This window comes from Atheta coriaria, unplaced genomic scaffold (assembly GCF_025399875.1).
Source record: "Atheta coriaria isolate IRGN ID8LTWV9N9 unplaced genomic scaffold, Caltech_Dcor_3.1 hic_scaffold_6_pilon, whole genome shotgun sequence".
Classification (NCBI taxonomy): Eukaryota; Metazoa; Arthropoda; class Insecta; order Coleoptera; family Staphylinidae; genus Dalotia; species Dalotia coriaria.
Window position 1 is genome coordinate 12296131 of NW_027045448.1, and position 15779 is coordinate 12311909.

General features: G+C 42.1%; 2 protein-coding genes across 3 annotated transcripts; one reads left to right on the forward strand and one right to left on the reverse strand.

Moving 5' to 3' along the window:
* Positions 1–184: 184 nt before the first annotated feature.
* On the forward strand, positions 185–9325 carry Not1 (CCR4-NOT transcription complex subunit 1). 2 transcript variants are annotated; one of them, XM_065305985.1, is made up of 8 exons: positions 185–513; positions 1435–1641; positions 1732–2884; positions 2942–4002; positions 4061–6024; positions 6220–6634; positions 6698–8754; positions 8827–9325. In XM_065305985.1, the coding sequence occupies exons 1-8, from the start codon at positions 412–414 to the stop codon at positions 8900–8902; spliced, it is 7035 nt and encodes a 2344-aa protein (XP_065162057.1). In that variant the 5' UTR covers positions 185–411; the 3' UTR covers positions 8903–9325. The 2 variants fall into 2 exon arrangements, with proteins under 2 accessions (XP_065162057.1, XP_065162056.1); XM_065305984.1 differs by having other exon boundaries at positions 1732–4002.
* On the reverse strand, positions 9286–11489 carry Tbh (Tyramine beta hydroxylase). The gene is made up of 5 exons (XM_065305988.1): positions 11194–11489; positions 10286–11140; positions 10045–10227; positions 9805–9992; positions 9286–9743 (listed from the first exon to the last, which is right to left on the reverse strand). The coding sequence occupies exons 1-5, from the start codon at positions 11476–11478 to the stop codon at positions 9500–9502; spliced, it is 1755 nt and encodes a 584-aa protein (XP_065162060.1). The 5' UTR covers positions 11479–11489; the 3' UTR covers positions 9286–9499.
* Positions 11490–15779: the final 4290 nt, after the last annotated feature.

Below are 15779 nucleotides of genomic sequence, written 5' to 3' on the forward strand. Positions count from 1 at the left end.
AACTCGCAAAATTATACTGATAAAAATTAAGCATGATTCTGATCTAAACAAGCCAGCCAGTTACACGTTCGCTTCGCCGACACGCGTCGACCTCGACAGCGGCAACGGCGTAAACTTAAAACCGTCCGTCGCGCTTTTGACGTGTGCGCAGCGCACCGCAATTCGGCCAGTATTATTATTTGTGTGCATGTGTGCGACTGCTCGGGCGACGACGATGATCGCGTAGCGCGAACGTGCCGGATAGTCCTCCAAGTGTCGTTAGTGCGAGCTAATGAAAGTTTCGATGATGGTCCAAGACCATCGTGATCCGATTTGCCCGTACACAGACAAGCCCTTCTGGATAAAGGAACCGTGGATACCTGAGAAAGCTTCAAACCTATTTGAAGCTTTCGAGGCCTCGTCCATGGAACTATGAACCTGGACTCGTTGTCTTTTACTTTGTCACAGATCAGTTATTTGGTTGCGTCGATCGCACGGAAGAACCATCGGCAGGTCGAAGCCGAGTTGCAAAAGGTAAGTTCGAACCCTGCGCAGCCCCATCCTGTGGTGGACAAACGCAGTCCGCCATATTGTTTCATTTCCGACAATGCGAAAAGCCAGCGTTGCCAGTGCTGCTGCTGCTGCTCCGCGGCCGGGCGAAAGCTGCTCTCGCGACAACAAACAAACGCCGTCGGCCGTAACGACAGTCCGGTATGTGCTGTGCGTGTAAACTCACAAAATTTCGGTAGTTTTTAGCCTCTCAGTGTGATAAAACTCGGAATCATGTAGTCCGTCGTGATAACCTGCTCGCCAGTGGAAGTGAGTAAGCTTATTTTGCATGCATTACTGCTAACGGTACGCAACACACCACTCGACAATTATTGGCACATATTGTTCAATCGGTGCAAGTGCAGTCATGTTACTTGCGATAAATTTTCGATAAGCCTTGTGTACAAGTGCACTTGTGGTTATGTTATAAACATTCATCAGATATTTTTTTATTTTCTGTTCATTGCTCTGGGCTCTGTTAGTACCTAGAAGATTTGGCAACACGGCCTAGTTTACAAGTCTAAGGATGTTTTTTTATTGGTCGGCTGCGTTGTGGCCGACTGCTTTCATTCAGAAATGACACTATTTGTTTGCCGCAAAATATTCGCCAATAAATTAGTATGGCGAATTAGGGTCACAAGTGAGGTCTATGTTGGTTCGCGTTCTTGTGCCAATTCGTTGTGAAATCCACGCGGTTGCGTCGCTTCAGGATGTAGAGCTGTCGGGAGCAAATATGCTCAGCCATCGGAGCGGAGCAGCCTGCAACACGAACAAAGGTGTTTGATTTGTGTACATTCTGCATTTTTTTTTTTTGCCTCGACGAATAATGCGTTTCAATCTTATTTCGGCACAAATGTTATTGATTCATCAGGTTAATTCGTTGTATTTATTGTCTTTCTTCTGCAGTTGGTGAACCTACATGGATTAGAAGCTGATAGACACTTGCTTCAATGTCTTTTTCACTCTGTGGACTTCAGTGAATCATCAAGCAAGATTGCAACACCCACAATCCATAATCAGGTTCTCCTAGACTATTGTTCAACCCTGCTCAACAAGCCATCATTGGTCTCGTCAATTTGTTACATTACCGACAGTACTTTAATCAATCACAAGGTAAATAATCAGATTTGGAAATATTGCTGATGTTTGCAATTTATTCGAAAACAATGTATATGGTAATAATTATTTTGCGTGCATTTGCAGAGTTTAAAAGTTGGAAGCCAATTTTTTCCACAATTGTGCAAGTGCCTTCGCCTATCAGCTGTCCAAGAAGTGGTCTTTGCACTTGCCCTGCTCCAATCCTCCAACAAAGAAGTCCTAGCGCACTGCCAAACACACCTGCGCAGCTGTGTGCCGCCGCTGGTCAAGTCCTACGTCGACACTGAGGGCAGCGGCAACCAGCACGAGGGCGGACTGCACGAGACCACACCGGAGGTGCTGCATATCATCCTCTCAGCGGTATTCACGTGCCCCAAAGATCTCGGTGTCGCCGCCGACCTACAGGCGGCATTCCTTAACGCTCTTCAACGCGATTTTCCCAAGGAGCGCGTACCTGTCGTACTAGCGCCATTGGTCTATCCGGAGGATAGCGAACTCGCGCCGGAGATGTCGGGCGAGGGCCCGGGTCTTGCCGGCGGCATCATGGATTGCACGATGGCGGATCTCATCAAGGAGCTCGGCTACGGCTTCACTGCTTCACATGAGGAATGCCGAAGTTATCTACTCAAACTAAATCGCAATGACATCACGCCGGCGCAGGTCGCCAAGATTCTGATCGTTATGTGCCGCACAGCAAACGGGCTGGATGAGTCGTTAAATATTCAGACGCCTGGATCTTTCAACAAGGCGGCTGATGGCAGGTGTACATCGTGGAATGCGGAGGTTTTTGTACAGGCGCTCATGGAGACCGTGCAGAATCTTTCGTGGAGCAACGTGATGTTCGAGCTGGACCAGCCCGAGTTCCTAATCAGAGATCGACAAAGTTTGGTGTTTCTAATAAACGCGCTGCGACTGGGCCTGTCGGCCACCGGTTTTCGGAATGAGACATTTCCCGTGGAACATTTTTACCGGCGTTGGGTGAATATTGAAGGCCAACTGAGTCTTTTACAACAGATTTTGAAAAATCCGGACGTGTTCGCGTTTTCGGACTATCCATGCACGCTGGTGCCGGTAGACTTGCTCAAAACGCCGCCTGAACAAGACACCAAAGAATTGGCGACGTGGCGGTCAATGAACGTGGTCGAAGTGTTACTTTCTATCGCAGAGTGCGGCTGTTACTCGCAAGTGCAGGACTTGTTTAAGTTTCCCATTCAAAACTGCCCTGATGTACTAGTTCTTGCGTTACTTAACATCCAAGGTCCGCTAAATATGCTACGCCAGGAACTTCTCACTGTTCTGATTCCGGTGTTTTTAGGCAACCACGCGAACTCTGCGATCATTCTACATCATGCTTGGCACTCGCAGAACGGTAGCATCAAGCCGGCGATAATGCACGCGATGGCGGAATGGTACGCGCGAGGCGAAGGTGATCAAGCGCGATTATCCAGAATTCTGGATGTAGCACAAGACTTGAAGGCCCTCTCTATGCTATTAAATGTACAATCGTATCCGTTTATTATCGACTTAGCGTGTCTTGCATCGCGGCGCGAATACCTCAAGCTAGAAAAATGGCTACAAGATAAAATACGCGAACACGGCGAGAACTTTGTCTCTGCATGTATCAAGTTTCTGCATCGCAGATGCCCACAAATACTGGGAAAAAGTGACGATGCGTTAAAACCCAATATGCTGCCCTCTGAAACACTAACGACTATTGTAATCTGTTTGCGGAATACGCAACTTATTAATCTAAGTCCAGAGTGCCACGACGCGATCGCCTCAATTGCGTCCAACTATCAGATTTTGTTAAGTACCCGACAACAACAACAACAGCAGCAGCAGCAACAGCAACAACAAGCGCAACAGACCACCTTGTTGCGGCCACATCGCGGTATGGAAGGATTTAATCCATCTAGTATTGCGGGACCATTATTTAGCTCGACTGCGGCCGAAGGAGTCTCATCTATAGGCTCATCATTGGCGAATATGTCCTTGGCTGGCCAAACTAATTCTGCTTTTACATTGCAAGGTGGTTTAGGACCTTTGGTGCAATCACCTGGTTCACCTAATCGAATCCTTGCTGGGCCTTCGAACAGCCCTTTTTCGATTATGCCAATGCAACATCAAGGACCTGTTGGGACTCTCAGTACTTTGGGCCGCATGGGTCCAAACCCTGTTGGGATACAAAAAACCGGAATGCCTGATAGCACGCTCTTCCCAGAAATAGCTCCGAATGTGCCCAAGGACATCGAGGACGAAGCGAACAGCTACTTCCAGCGGATATACAACCATCCGCCACATCCGACGTTATCTATCGATGAGGTTCTCGAAATGTTAAAGCGATTCCAGGAATCTCCTATGAAACGAGAACGAGAAGTGAGTTTGTTAATTTTTTTAACTATTTGGGCATTATTTTAAATTGTTGCTGTTTTAGGTGTTCCACTGTATGCTACGAAATTTATTCGAAGAGTACAAATTCTTTCCACAATACCCCGACAAAGAGTTGCACATTACAGCGCAGTTGTTTGGCGGCATTATCGAACGTGGACTTGTCACGAGTTACATGGCGCTGGGCTTAGCTCTGCGCTTTGTTCTTGATGCACTGCGCAAAGCGGAGGGTACTAAGATGTACTATTTTGGTATCGCAGCGCTGGATCGATTTAAGACACGTCTGAAGGAGTACCACAAGTATTGCGAGCATGTACGCGCCATTCCGCATTTCTCTGACTTTCCGCCACATTTGATCGAGTATGTTGAGTATGGTTTGCAGAGCGCGGAACCCCCAACTAAACCGCAAGGACCTGTGTTGCCAAGCACATTAGCAGCGGTTCTCGGTCCTCCACAGGCCGTGCAACCTTATAAATCTACTGCAGCATCTTCCTCGGTGAGCAAAGTTAGCACCAGCTCTGGAACGAGCTTAGGAAGTCGGCCTTCAATTGCAAACGCCACCAACATCGATACGTTGCTTGTAGCAACAGAGAAAGAGGAAATGATGTCACCACCTGAACAGATTCAAGACAAAATTGCTTTTATTTTCAACAATTTAAGCCAACTTAACTTACAAAAGAAATGCGATGAGCTGAGAGACGTTGTCTCCGATGAATACTGGGCTTGGATCTCACAATATCTCGTCATGAAACGCGCATCAATTGAGTTGAATTTCCATCAGTTGTACTCGAACTTTCTGGACGTGCTGAAAGTTCCTGAGGTGAACCGAATGGTAACGAAGGAAACCTTCCGTAACATCAAGGTACTTCTGCGGTCCGACAAAGTCATCGATAACTTTTCCGACAGATCTCTGCTGAAAAATCTTGGCCATTGGTTGGGAATGATGACTCTGGGTCGCAACAAACCAATTCTACAAGTCGACATTGACTTAAAAAGCCTTCTGATTGAAGCGTATCACAAAGGGCAACAAGAACTGCTCTATATCGTTCCGTTTATTGCAAAGATTCTAGAGTCATGCGCAAAGAGCCGAGTTTTCAAATCACCTAATCCGTGGACAATTGCGATCATGAATGTGCTCGCCGAGATGCATCAAGAACCTGATCTCAAGCTCAACCTTAAATTCGAAATTGAGGTGCTCTGCAAAACACTAGACATCGAAATCACAAATCTGAAACCGACGACAATCCTTAAAGATCCCGAAGTATTGCGAAAACTTGAGTACCAGTTGCGAACTCAGGCTATGAAGAAAGAAGGACCACCGCAATTGACAACGCAGCTAAGCATTCAATCTGCAATGAACGAACCGGAGTTAAATCAGGTATCAACACAGGCGGCGAGCACACCACCGGTCGCGCAGAATAACAGCACCACACCGACATCGAACGTGGCGGCACCCGAGCCTCGCTTTGCCTACACGGACATTCAGTTATCGAACAACGCTACTTTCCAATCGCACATCACGATTAGCCCAGCGATCCTCCTCTTTCAGGCACAGCCGCAGCTGAAGAGTCTTGTGAAATCAGCAATCGATCGCGCTGTACAAGACTGGATTGCGCCTGTCGTCGATCGCTCCATCAAAATCGCGCTGCAAACTTGCGAACACATCATCCGCAAGGACTTTGCGCTGGATCCCGATGAGAATAGGATGCGCTCGGCATCGCATTACATGGTGCGCAACTTGACAGCCGGCATGGCAATGATCACCTGCCGCGACCAGCTATTGACTTCGATTAACACGCAATTTAAGGTTGCGATTAAATCCGCTTTTAATTCACCCACCACGCAGCAACGAGAAATGATCGAGCAGGCCGCGAGCATTATTGCGCAGGACAACATGGAGTTCGCGTGCGCTTTCATTCAGAAGACAGCCATTGAGAAGGCGATACCTGAAATGGACAAGAGACTTATCAGCGAATTCGAATTGAGGAAGATCGCTCGACAGGATGGACGGTTAGTGAAAACTTAGATTCGTTTAACAAGTAAAAGTAAACAATTATTATAATTTTACTGTGCGTATATCAGCTTGGCTGTGCTTTTCGCACATTTTGTTTTAGTAACATCAATACTAACTAATAATTTTTTATTGACACTGATGTCTGTCTTTTGATTTAATTTGATTATAAAATGTCACACTTTGTACTTTAGGCGTTATTGCGATGCGGTCGCGTTGACATATCAGGCCGAGCGTATGCCAGAGCAAATTCGTCTTAAAGTTGGCGGTATCAGTCCATTGCAGATGTCCGTTTATGAAGAATTTGCTCGAAATATACCCGGATTCCTGCCGTTGTCTGAACGCGACAGTGCCCTATTCATACCGAAACCGACCGTGGTGATGGAACCTCCACCGACGCACACGACCACATCGTTCCAGATGTCACAATCCGACGATTTGGTGACGCTCTTCGAGAAGTTGGCGCTTGAGGCCGATCAATTCATCCAGGCCACAAATGGGCAGGGAATTTATGCCACGATGTACGACTGCATGGTACTTATCCGAGAATGTCTGATGTTCTCGATGCACAACAGGGAAATTGGATCTAATATTGCAACAATCCAAAAAGTAAGAAGAATTTATATTTCAACCAAGTTTATATGTATTCTAATGTTTTTGTTGTTGCGATAGTGTGTTGAATCTATGCAAGAAGCAGCTTTACCCACTTCCGACCCTGTGAACAACAAATTCAAAGAAATTATCGTGCGAATTTTGAAATCACTGCAAGATCCACGTGCCTATGGCCAGCAGTGGATTAACAAAAACGTCACTCGATTCTTGACGGACTTCCGTGATGATTCACGCTTCAATGAAGTTGCGCCCGAGACATTTATTCGAGCTGGTTTGGTCAACATGCCCACCTTTGATTTGGCCTTAGCGCAATGCATGGAAAACGGCCCCAATTACAGAGCTGTAACACTTGCCACCGTCCTAGTACAAAGTCTGTTAATCGATGACAGATCCAACCAGTATGTGACAGAAGCTGACTTTGGCAATACCATCGAAATGATGATGAAGATCAATTCTCACTTGCGACCACCTCCTGATGCGCTTACAGCGGTCTTGGAGGTGTTACGCCAGCAACATGATCAGTCCATCATGAGTGATCGTGGTGGTGGTCCTGTTGTACAGATTCACAATGGTATCCTGCAGGTACGCGCGCCCAACTACGAAGACCCACCCGGTCTCATGGACAAGACAGAATACCTCATCCGCGAATGGATCACCATTTATAACGCACAGCCCACTGGACGTGACTCGACCAAGGCGTTCAGCCTCTTTGTTCACCAGATGAACCTGCAAGGTATTTTGAAGACCGATGATCTCATTACACGCTTCTTCCGCTTATCCACACAGATGTGCGTCGAGATTGTGTATCGTACCATGAGTGACCAACCGCTCACCAATTCGCACATTCGTGCCAAGTGCTTCAACACCCTTGACGCCTTTGTACGGCTGGTTGCCTTGCTCGTCAAGCATTCGGGCGACTCCAACAACACCACAACTAAAATTCATTTGCTCAATAAGGTGCTAGGCATTGTCGCCGGTTGTCTGCTGCAGGATCACGAGCAGCGCGGAACTGAATTTCAGCAGTTCCCGTACCATCGAATCTTCATTATGCTCTTTTTGGAGCTGAATTCGTTGGAGCCTGTTCTGGAGGCGATCAATTTCCATGTTCTCACTGCGTATTGTCACACGCTGCATATCTTGCGACCGTCGAAAGCCGCCGGGTTCTGTTATGCGTGGCTGGAACTTGTTTCTCATCGCGTCTTTATGGGACGCATGTTGGCCGCTACACCTCAACAGAAAGGATGGGCTATGTATGCACAACTGTTGATTGATTTGTTCAAGTACTTATCGCCGTTCCTGCGCAACGCAGAACTCGCGAAACCTGTGACGATGCTCTACAAGGGCACACTCCGTGTTCTTCTTGTCTTGCTTCATGACTTCCCCGAATTTTTGTGCGACTATCACTATGGATTTTGTGATGTCATCCCACCGAATTGTATACAAATGAGAAACTTGATACTCTCGGCGTTTCCGCGCAACATGAGATTGCCCGATCCGTTCACACCTAATTTGAAAGTGGACATACTGCAGGAAATTGCTTTCGGGCCGCGTGTCCTCACCAACTTCGCGACAATGATTGCACCTGTGACTTTCAAAAAGGATCTCGATTCTTACCTGAAATTGCGCACACCCGTGACGTTCCTCTCGGAACTGCGCAGTAATCTGCAGGTGTCGAACGAACCCGGCATGCGGTACAATATTCCGCTGATGAATGCGCTGGTATTGTACGTGGGCACTCAGGCGATTGCTCATATCCGTGGCAAGAACCTCACGCCGAATATGACAACAATCGCGCATAGTGCCCATATGGACATCTTCCAGAATCTAGCTGTTGATTTGGACACGGAGGGACGCTTCCTCTTCTTGAACGCAATTGCCAATCAACTGCGTTATCCAAACAGCCACACGCATTACTTCTCCTGCACACTGCTGCACTTGTTTGAACAGGCCAACACGGAAGCCATACAAGAGCAGATTACGCGTGTTTTGCTGGAACGACTTATTGTGAACAGACCTCATCCGTGGGGGTTGCTGATTACTTTTATCGAACTAATCAAGAATCCGACGTACAAGTTTTGGACACACGAATTTGTTCATTGTGCAAATGAAATTGACAAGTGAGTAGAAATTGTTAAAATATCATTTTGGTTTGTTTTATCAGGAGATTTAATGATGTATGATTATTTCAGATTGTTTGAATCTGTAGCTCGATCGTGTTTTGTCCAAAAGGCGTCTGTGCAGGCAGACGGCGACCTGCCCGAGTGATTGTCGCTGCGCGCAATCTCAGCAAGCAGCAACATATACATACATGCATAACTAAATAATTCCAACATGTGGATGCGAAATGAATTTATTAATCATTATAAACGAGCAAATTAAAAATCGTTGAAACACAAATGAATTATATTGCGATTGGTCTGAATCGAGACTTTATTTTTAATTTTTCTTTATTGGAAAATTTTCCGTTTTTTTGCTTTACACACACATTTTTAATTACTTTTTTGCTGTAACTGGCGGCTTTATTTTTGGGTTAAATTAGGCGTTAAGTAGTGTATAGAAGAATACATTAACATGTAAAATATATATGATGATAGGTATTTTTAAGGAAGTTTTCATGTATTTGTAATTATATAAATAACTACTAGATGTAATAAAAATAAATGGTTTTCAATGTTTTCAGCATTACAATTCTGCGCGGTTTTTATTCATATTCTAGTGTTCTAAATGCTCAAAAATCACACAATGTGAATGCACAATTGTATCGCTAGAGTCTACTTTGTAATGTGGTTAACAAACCAGATATTGTATATATATATATAACGATAGTTTTTATTTATTTGTAGTTGGAAATAAGATTAAAGATTAGTTTTCATTGAAGCCTTTGAAACATTCTCGCTGCGGCGGCGGTAGCGGTTTGAGGACTGTAGAGCGAGGGGTATTTTCCCAATATCCGGGAAAGCGGTCGCCGCTAGACATGTTGCATTGCATACTTAGTGGAGCCTCGAGATATACATCTTTCAACAACTCAACACGCATTTTATTCCATTCAATTGATGCATAATTTGAGGAAATTCCTTTTTTCTCAGATATATCTTGATTTTCCCACCTAAAGAAATGTCATTTTATGTTTACTCAATTTTTTTAATTTGTAAATTAATAAATCTTACTCATGCATGTATTGAAAATATGTCTTGAGGGCTTCGTCACTGATGGAACTCTTGCAGACTTCTAAATCGATCGCTGGAAAGTAATGAATGTAATTAACACACATCTCGTCGCTAATTGCAAACCCCCCAAGGGTTATGTTGTTTCTCGACGTGGTCCTGTAATCACAGGTCGTCACCAGTGCATCACCCTGCAAATATAGAATTAATCTCCGGAACAGGGAAGGAGATAAGAAAACGTACGGGTAACACAACAACCGGTTGTTTTAATCTTCTTATCTCTTGGAAATGAGTACTGTAATGATCATCGCGGTTCACCTCGGGCAATTCTACGCCATTACGGAAATGTCGAGTACGTACACGGATTCCAGTTAAATGTGTGTGTAATTGCGATCCGAATATTGTTATACCAGTTGGCGGTACACTCTGAAACCATGTATAATTCAATTCTTAATTAATATTTTGATTAATTGCTAATTTTTACGATTGATGTGCATTCCGCCACGCAATATCCACTCAGTGAAAATGAGTCCTGCTTGGGTGGAATCGCCATTTTGTCGGTGTACTCTAAACCCAATTCAATAACGCCTGCGTCCATATCTCGTAATTTTGACGACACATAAAATCTGATTCCTGAACTGTCTACCAAACCGGAATGCTTTTCCGGATTGTTGTAATGCACCTCTAACATAATGTATGGATTAAAATCGGGTCCTCCAATTGGAAGAGCAGCTTCTTCCGGATATGCAAAACCTTTTGCGCCCATTGCCCAAGCCGCCAGCACTCGCTTACAAACTTGCGTGCTTGCGGGTCTGTCGGACCCAAAACATGATCCTGCATATTCTGGTATAGTTTCACCCACAGGTGCAATACAATGAAATACTTCCATATGATGTACTAGTCCTTGATTTTTTTCTTCAATTACTGCTTCATATTGTAAAATGTGATGTTTCTGTTTAAATTTTTCAGGTAGTTTGACAACTTTACACCAGTAGGTGGTGTCCGAGCTGGGCACATTCACATGATCAACGCGGATTTCTAATTTTTCAGACGGTGGCGGTTTAGTGGGGACGTTTAAATTCTTGAGTAGTTGTGTCCGTACCATTCCCGAATCACGAGTGGTAATATTTAAACCGCGCAGGTGGTGGACCACGTCGGGACCTTTCGACCATACCAAATGCGTTGTGCCATCTTGAATTACGTAATCGTTAGGATCGCAAGTATCAAATTTTCGATGGAAGGTAAATTTTAGCACATCTCCTCGTTGTTTCATATGGTAGCCGATAGTATCTTGGTGCTTATCCAAATGCAGAACACCTTTTTCGTCTGCCCATGCATCCTTCAGAAATTTTATTAGTTAGTTGAAAGATTGTCGTTGACTTAAAAACTTACTTGTAATGTAACACTATTTTTCCAATCGGTCCACAGTAGATAATAATCCGCTGGGAAAGGTTCTCCAAAATCTGAAAAACCAAATGCGAACCAACCGAAATCGTCGCGCGGTAAATGCACTTCAAACCAAATTGTTTCTTTTATGTAATCCAAAGCCCAATCGAGAGTTATGTGACCGTCTTGATCTAGCGAAATGTGAAATATTTGATTTTCTTGGTTTGCATTTAATGGTAGATTGTAATTAAAAATTAGGAGAAGAGCGCACACCACTTCCGGAAACTTCATGATTGAGCGTCAGCGCGAGAAATGAAGGAAACAAGAGGAATGCTAGATATTTATAGGAAGACGGTGAGATGCGCAGAGAAACGCCGAAGACTATACAGTATGTTTACATAAATAATCAGGATATTTTTCTGTCTGCAAATACAATTGTAATGTTTTACTTTAAAATTCTATTCATTAGTGAAACATTAGATTCTTGTTGCAACTATTTAATATTTCTTGCATGTTTTATTAAAATTAATAATCAGATGTAAAATTGTATCAAATTATAATTGTATGGTTTTATTTTATAATTTAATAGCATGATTAAACTTTATCCTCACAGTCAAGTTCATTAAGCAATTCTTGCATTCCTATGCGAGTACTGAGGAATTCAATTTGGTGGCACATATTTTTTACCCCATTCTTACCCTACGCGTTGGAATTCAATAAGCATTCCTGTTGGTTCACATAACTATTAATGACATGCCGCGTTTGATAATCATTAAATAGAGAATTGAATTCAGCCCAAAATAATCAATAACAAATTGACTTTAAATTGTTATAAAATATTTTATAACTTTACAATGTTGTCAGAGATGACACTAGTATGCATCTATTGGCAATAAATACGAAGCAGGTATTTTGTCTTCACAATTCTTATATTCATTGTGTGTAAACAAGTTTTTGCTGCACTCGACGCAAGATTGTCGTAGTCTTATCGCCGATTTTTGCGTGTTATCGCTGCGTTCTAGGCATAGTCAGGAGAGTGCAGGCAGTTTCGTATCGACAGTCACGCGATCCGTGCGCGTCTTTTGGTTCTCTCCACGAATTCTTGTGATTACATCTCCATAAATTGTGTTATATTTGATGAACCATCGACTATATATGTTTAGTTTTCGTGCTACGGCCATGCGATAATACGTCGGGCATAAAATGTTTGTGTATTACGATTTTCACGTGATTGAAGGGTGAGTTAACAATTAAATTCTTTTCACATACATATATACAGAAAATTCCATTATTTTGATTTTCAAATACTCGTTTTTGACTATATTTGTTGGCGAAGGTTTTTTCTTGAGTGTTTACTGACCCAACAACGAAGATTAGAGGAAAACGGTTCCCTCGATATTACTCATGAACTGCTTTGCCGTCGTATTTTTGAGATTATCAATTACGTTGACTGTTGACTAAATTTAATTTGTGCTTTACTTTGGACTTCGCGGAATAATTCGCTACGTACGTGTTAAATATTACTATCGAATTACATACCGAATTCTAAGTTTGGTTTTAATTCAATTAATGTTGACTTTAACAAAATATCTGTTTTTCAATGAAATTTATTATATGACAAATTGAATTTGAATCTACATGGAATTGCATTCTTTTTCTATTGCATTATTTAGTATGTACATACAACGTTTTGTTTCGATCACATTCAGTTTGGATTCCGGTTATCGAGTTTCGCCTTGCTTCTTACTCGTATCTTTTATGTGATACGTTGCGCTAGGGATTGTGGTTTTTTTGATTATAACACGCAAACGCGATCTTAAACTAGGTTCGGAATAATTTTTCCAGATGCGGAATTTAATTCTTTATTTCCCTGTATCGAAATTTATACCGAAAAAATTCCGTAACGCGAGTTATATTGCTAGTTGTGTGTATACGCACTTGTACTCGTTGCGCTAAGTATTGTTTTTTTTTATTATAACACGCAAACGCGGTCCAAAAAAAATAGGTTCTGAATAATTTTCCCAGATGCGGAATTTAATTCGTTATTTCCCTGTATCGAAATTTATAGCGAGAAAATTCCGTAACGCGAGTTAGGTATATTGATAGTTGCGTGTATACGCACTTGTACTCGTTGCGCTAAGAAATGTTTTTTTTTATTGTAACATGCAAATGCGGTCTTACACTAGGTTCGGAATAATTTTCCCAGATGCGGAATTTAATTCTTTATTTCCCTGTATCGAAATTTATAGCGAGAAAATTCCGCAACGCGAGTTATATTGATAGTTGTGTGTATACGCACTAGTACTCGATGCGCTAGGAATTATAGTTTTTTTTAAATCACACTCAAACGCCGTCTTAAGCTAGGTTCGGAATAATTTCTCCAGATGCGGAATTTAATTCTTTATTTCTCTGTATCGAAATTTATAGCGACAAAATTTTGTAACGCGAGTTATATTGATAGTTGTGTGTATACGCACTTATACTCGTTGCGCTAGGAATTGTAGTTTTTTTAATATCACACGCAAACGCGCTCGTAAACTAAGTTCGGAATAATTTTCCCAGATGCGGAATTTAACTCTTTATTTCCCTGTATCGAAATATATTGCGAAAAAATTCCGTAACGCGAGTTATATTGATAGTTGTGTGTATACGCACTAGTACTCGATGCGCTAGGAATTGTAGTTTTTTATTATACCACGCGAACGCGGTCTTAAACTAAGTTGGGAATAATTTTTCCAGATGCGAAATTTAATTCTTGCTTTCCCTGTATCAAAATTTATTGCGAGAAAATTCTGTAACGCGTGTTATATTTATAGTTGTGTGTATACGCACTTGTACTCGTTGCGCTAGGAATTGTAGTTTTTTTTTAATATCACACGCAAACGCGGTCTTAAACTAGGTTCAGAATAATTTTCTCAGATGTGGAATTTAATTCTTTATTTCCCTGTATCGAAATTTATTGCGAGAAAATTCCGTTACGCGAGTTATATTGATAGTTGTGTGTATACGCACTAGTACTCGTTGCGCTAGGAATTGTAGTTTTTTTATTATAACACGCGAACGCGGTCTTAAACTAAGTTCGGAATAATTTTCCCAGATGCGGAATTTAATTCTTTATTTCTCTATATCGAAATTTACTGCGAGACAATTCCGTAACGCGAGTTATATTGATAGTTGTGTGTATACACACTTATACTCGTTGCGCTAGGAATTGTAGTTTTTTTAATATCACACGCAAACGCGGTCTTAAACTAAGTTCGGAATAATTTTCCCAGATGCGGAACTTAATTCTTTAATTCCCTATATCGAAATTTATTCCGAGACAATTTCGTAACGTGAGTTATATTGATAGTTGTGTGTATACGCACTAGTACTCGTTGCGCTAGGAATTGTAGTTTTTTTAATATCACACGCAAACGCGGCCTTAAACTAAGTTCGGAATAGTTTTTTTCGATGCGGAATTTAATTCTTTATTTCCCTGTATCGAAATTTATTGCGAGAAAATTCCGTAACGCGAGTTATATTGATAGTTGTGTGTATACGCACAAGTTCTCGTTGCGCTATGAATTGTAGTTTTTTATTATAACACAGATTGATTTTATTGAATTTGGCTTGTATTCATATAAATTCAAGACTTGTTTTCGGTTTTTATAGTGCGTGTTATCAGTGTTTGGGTTTGTATGTGTGTTGCGCGCAATGTTACCTGAGGCAAACGGTACTCTGCACGCTGCTGACATCAACGGCGACATTTGGCAAATAGTTTTATTCTAGCCGTCGGACGGAGTGGCCGGCTTTACATGTGTTCTTAATTAATTAATTCCGTGATTTGCGCTGTATTCGATCAATACTTAATGGTATTTAGAGTGAATTGACCATTGAATCAATTCGAACGTGGAATTATTTATTATAAAATGTTGATTTATTGTTTTGTGTACTGTTTCCGTCGGTGTATGTGCTAACTCCAATATGGAATGTACATAATTTCAACTGGATATTCTGCTACACATATTGCTGTACAAGTGTTTTGCCAAGTAAGTTTTCATATTTTCGAAAACATGTGGGTTGTCATGTATTGTCTTTCTGCGCCGAATTAAACATTATGAACTGTCATTTGCCGCGATATTCTAAAATAAATGCGATAGAAAGGAATGAATTGCAACTTTTTAATCTATGGGAATTTTTTTATTAGATACCATACAAAATCGGGAAAATGTTTCTCAATATTTCAGCATTTTTATTTATTTTATTATTCATGACATCCTGCCTTTATTAGTAATCGTGAAGAAACATTGTTTTGAGATGCATGCAGGCAACAAGCAAAATGAAATCACCTATCTCCAGGGTCGCGTTCAGCAGGCATATCGCATACTGATAGTGACCGCGTGTTGTGGCCGTATACGTTGCAGTTTTATTTCGGACGCTGGGTAAATCGCGCGTGTTCATCAAAACCAGCTCTGATTCGTCCGATCATAATCAGGTATATCGGTTTATATTTCACGAACAATTAACGGCATATATAGGAATCGCGTTAAATGTTCATCAATCACAGATTTATCGTTAGTTCATTTGTCCTCGCGTGTTGTTCCGTCGGC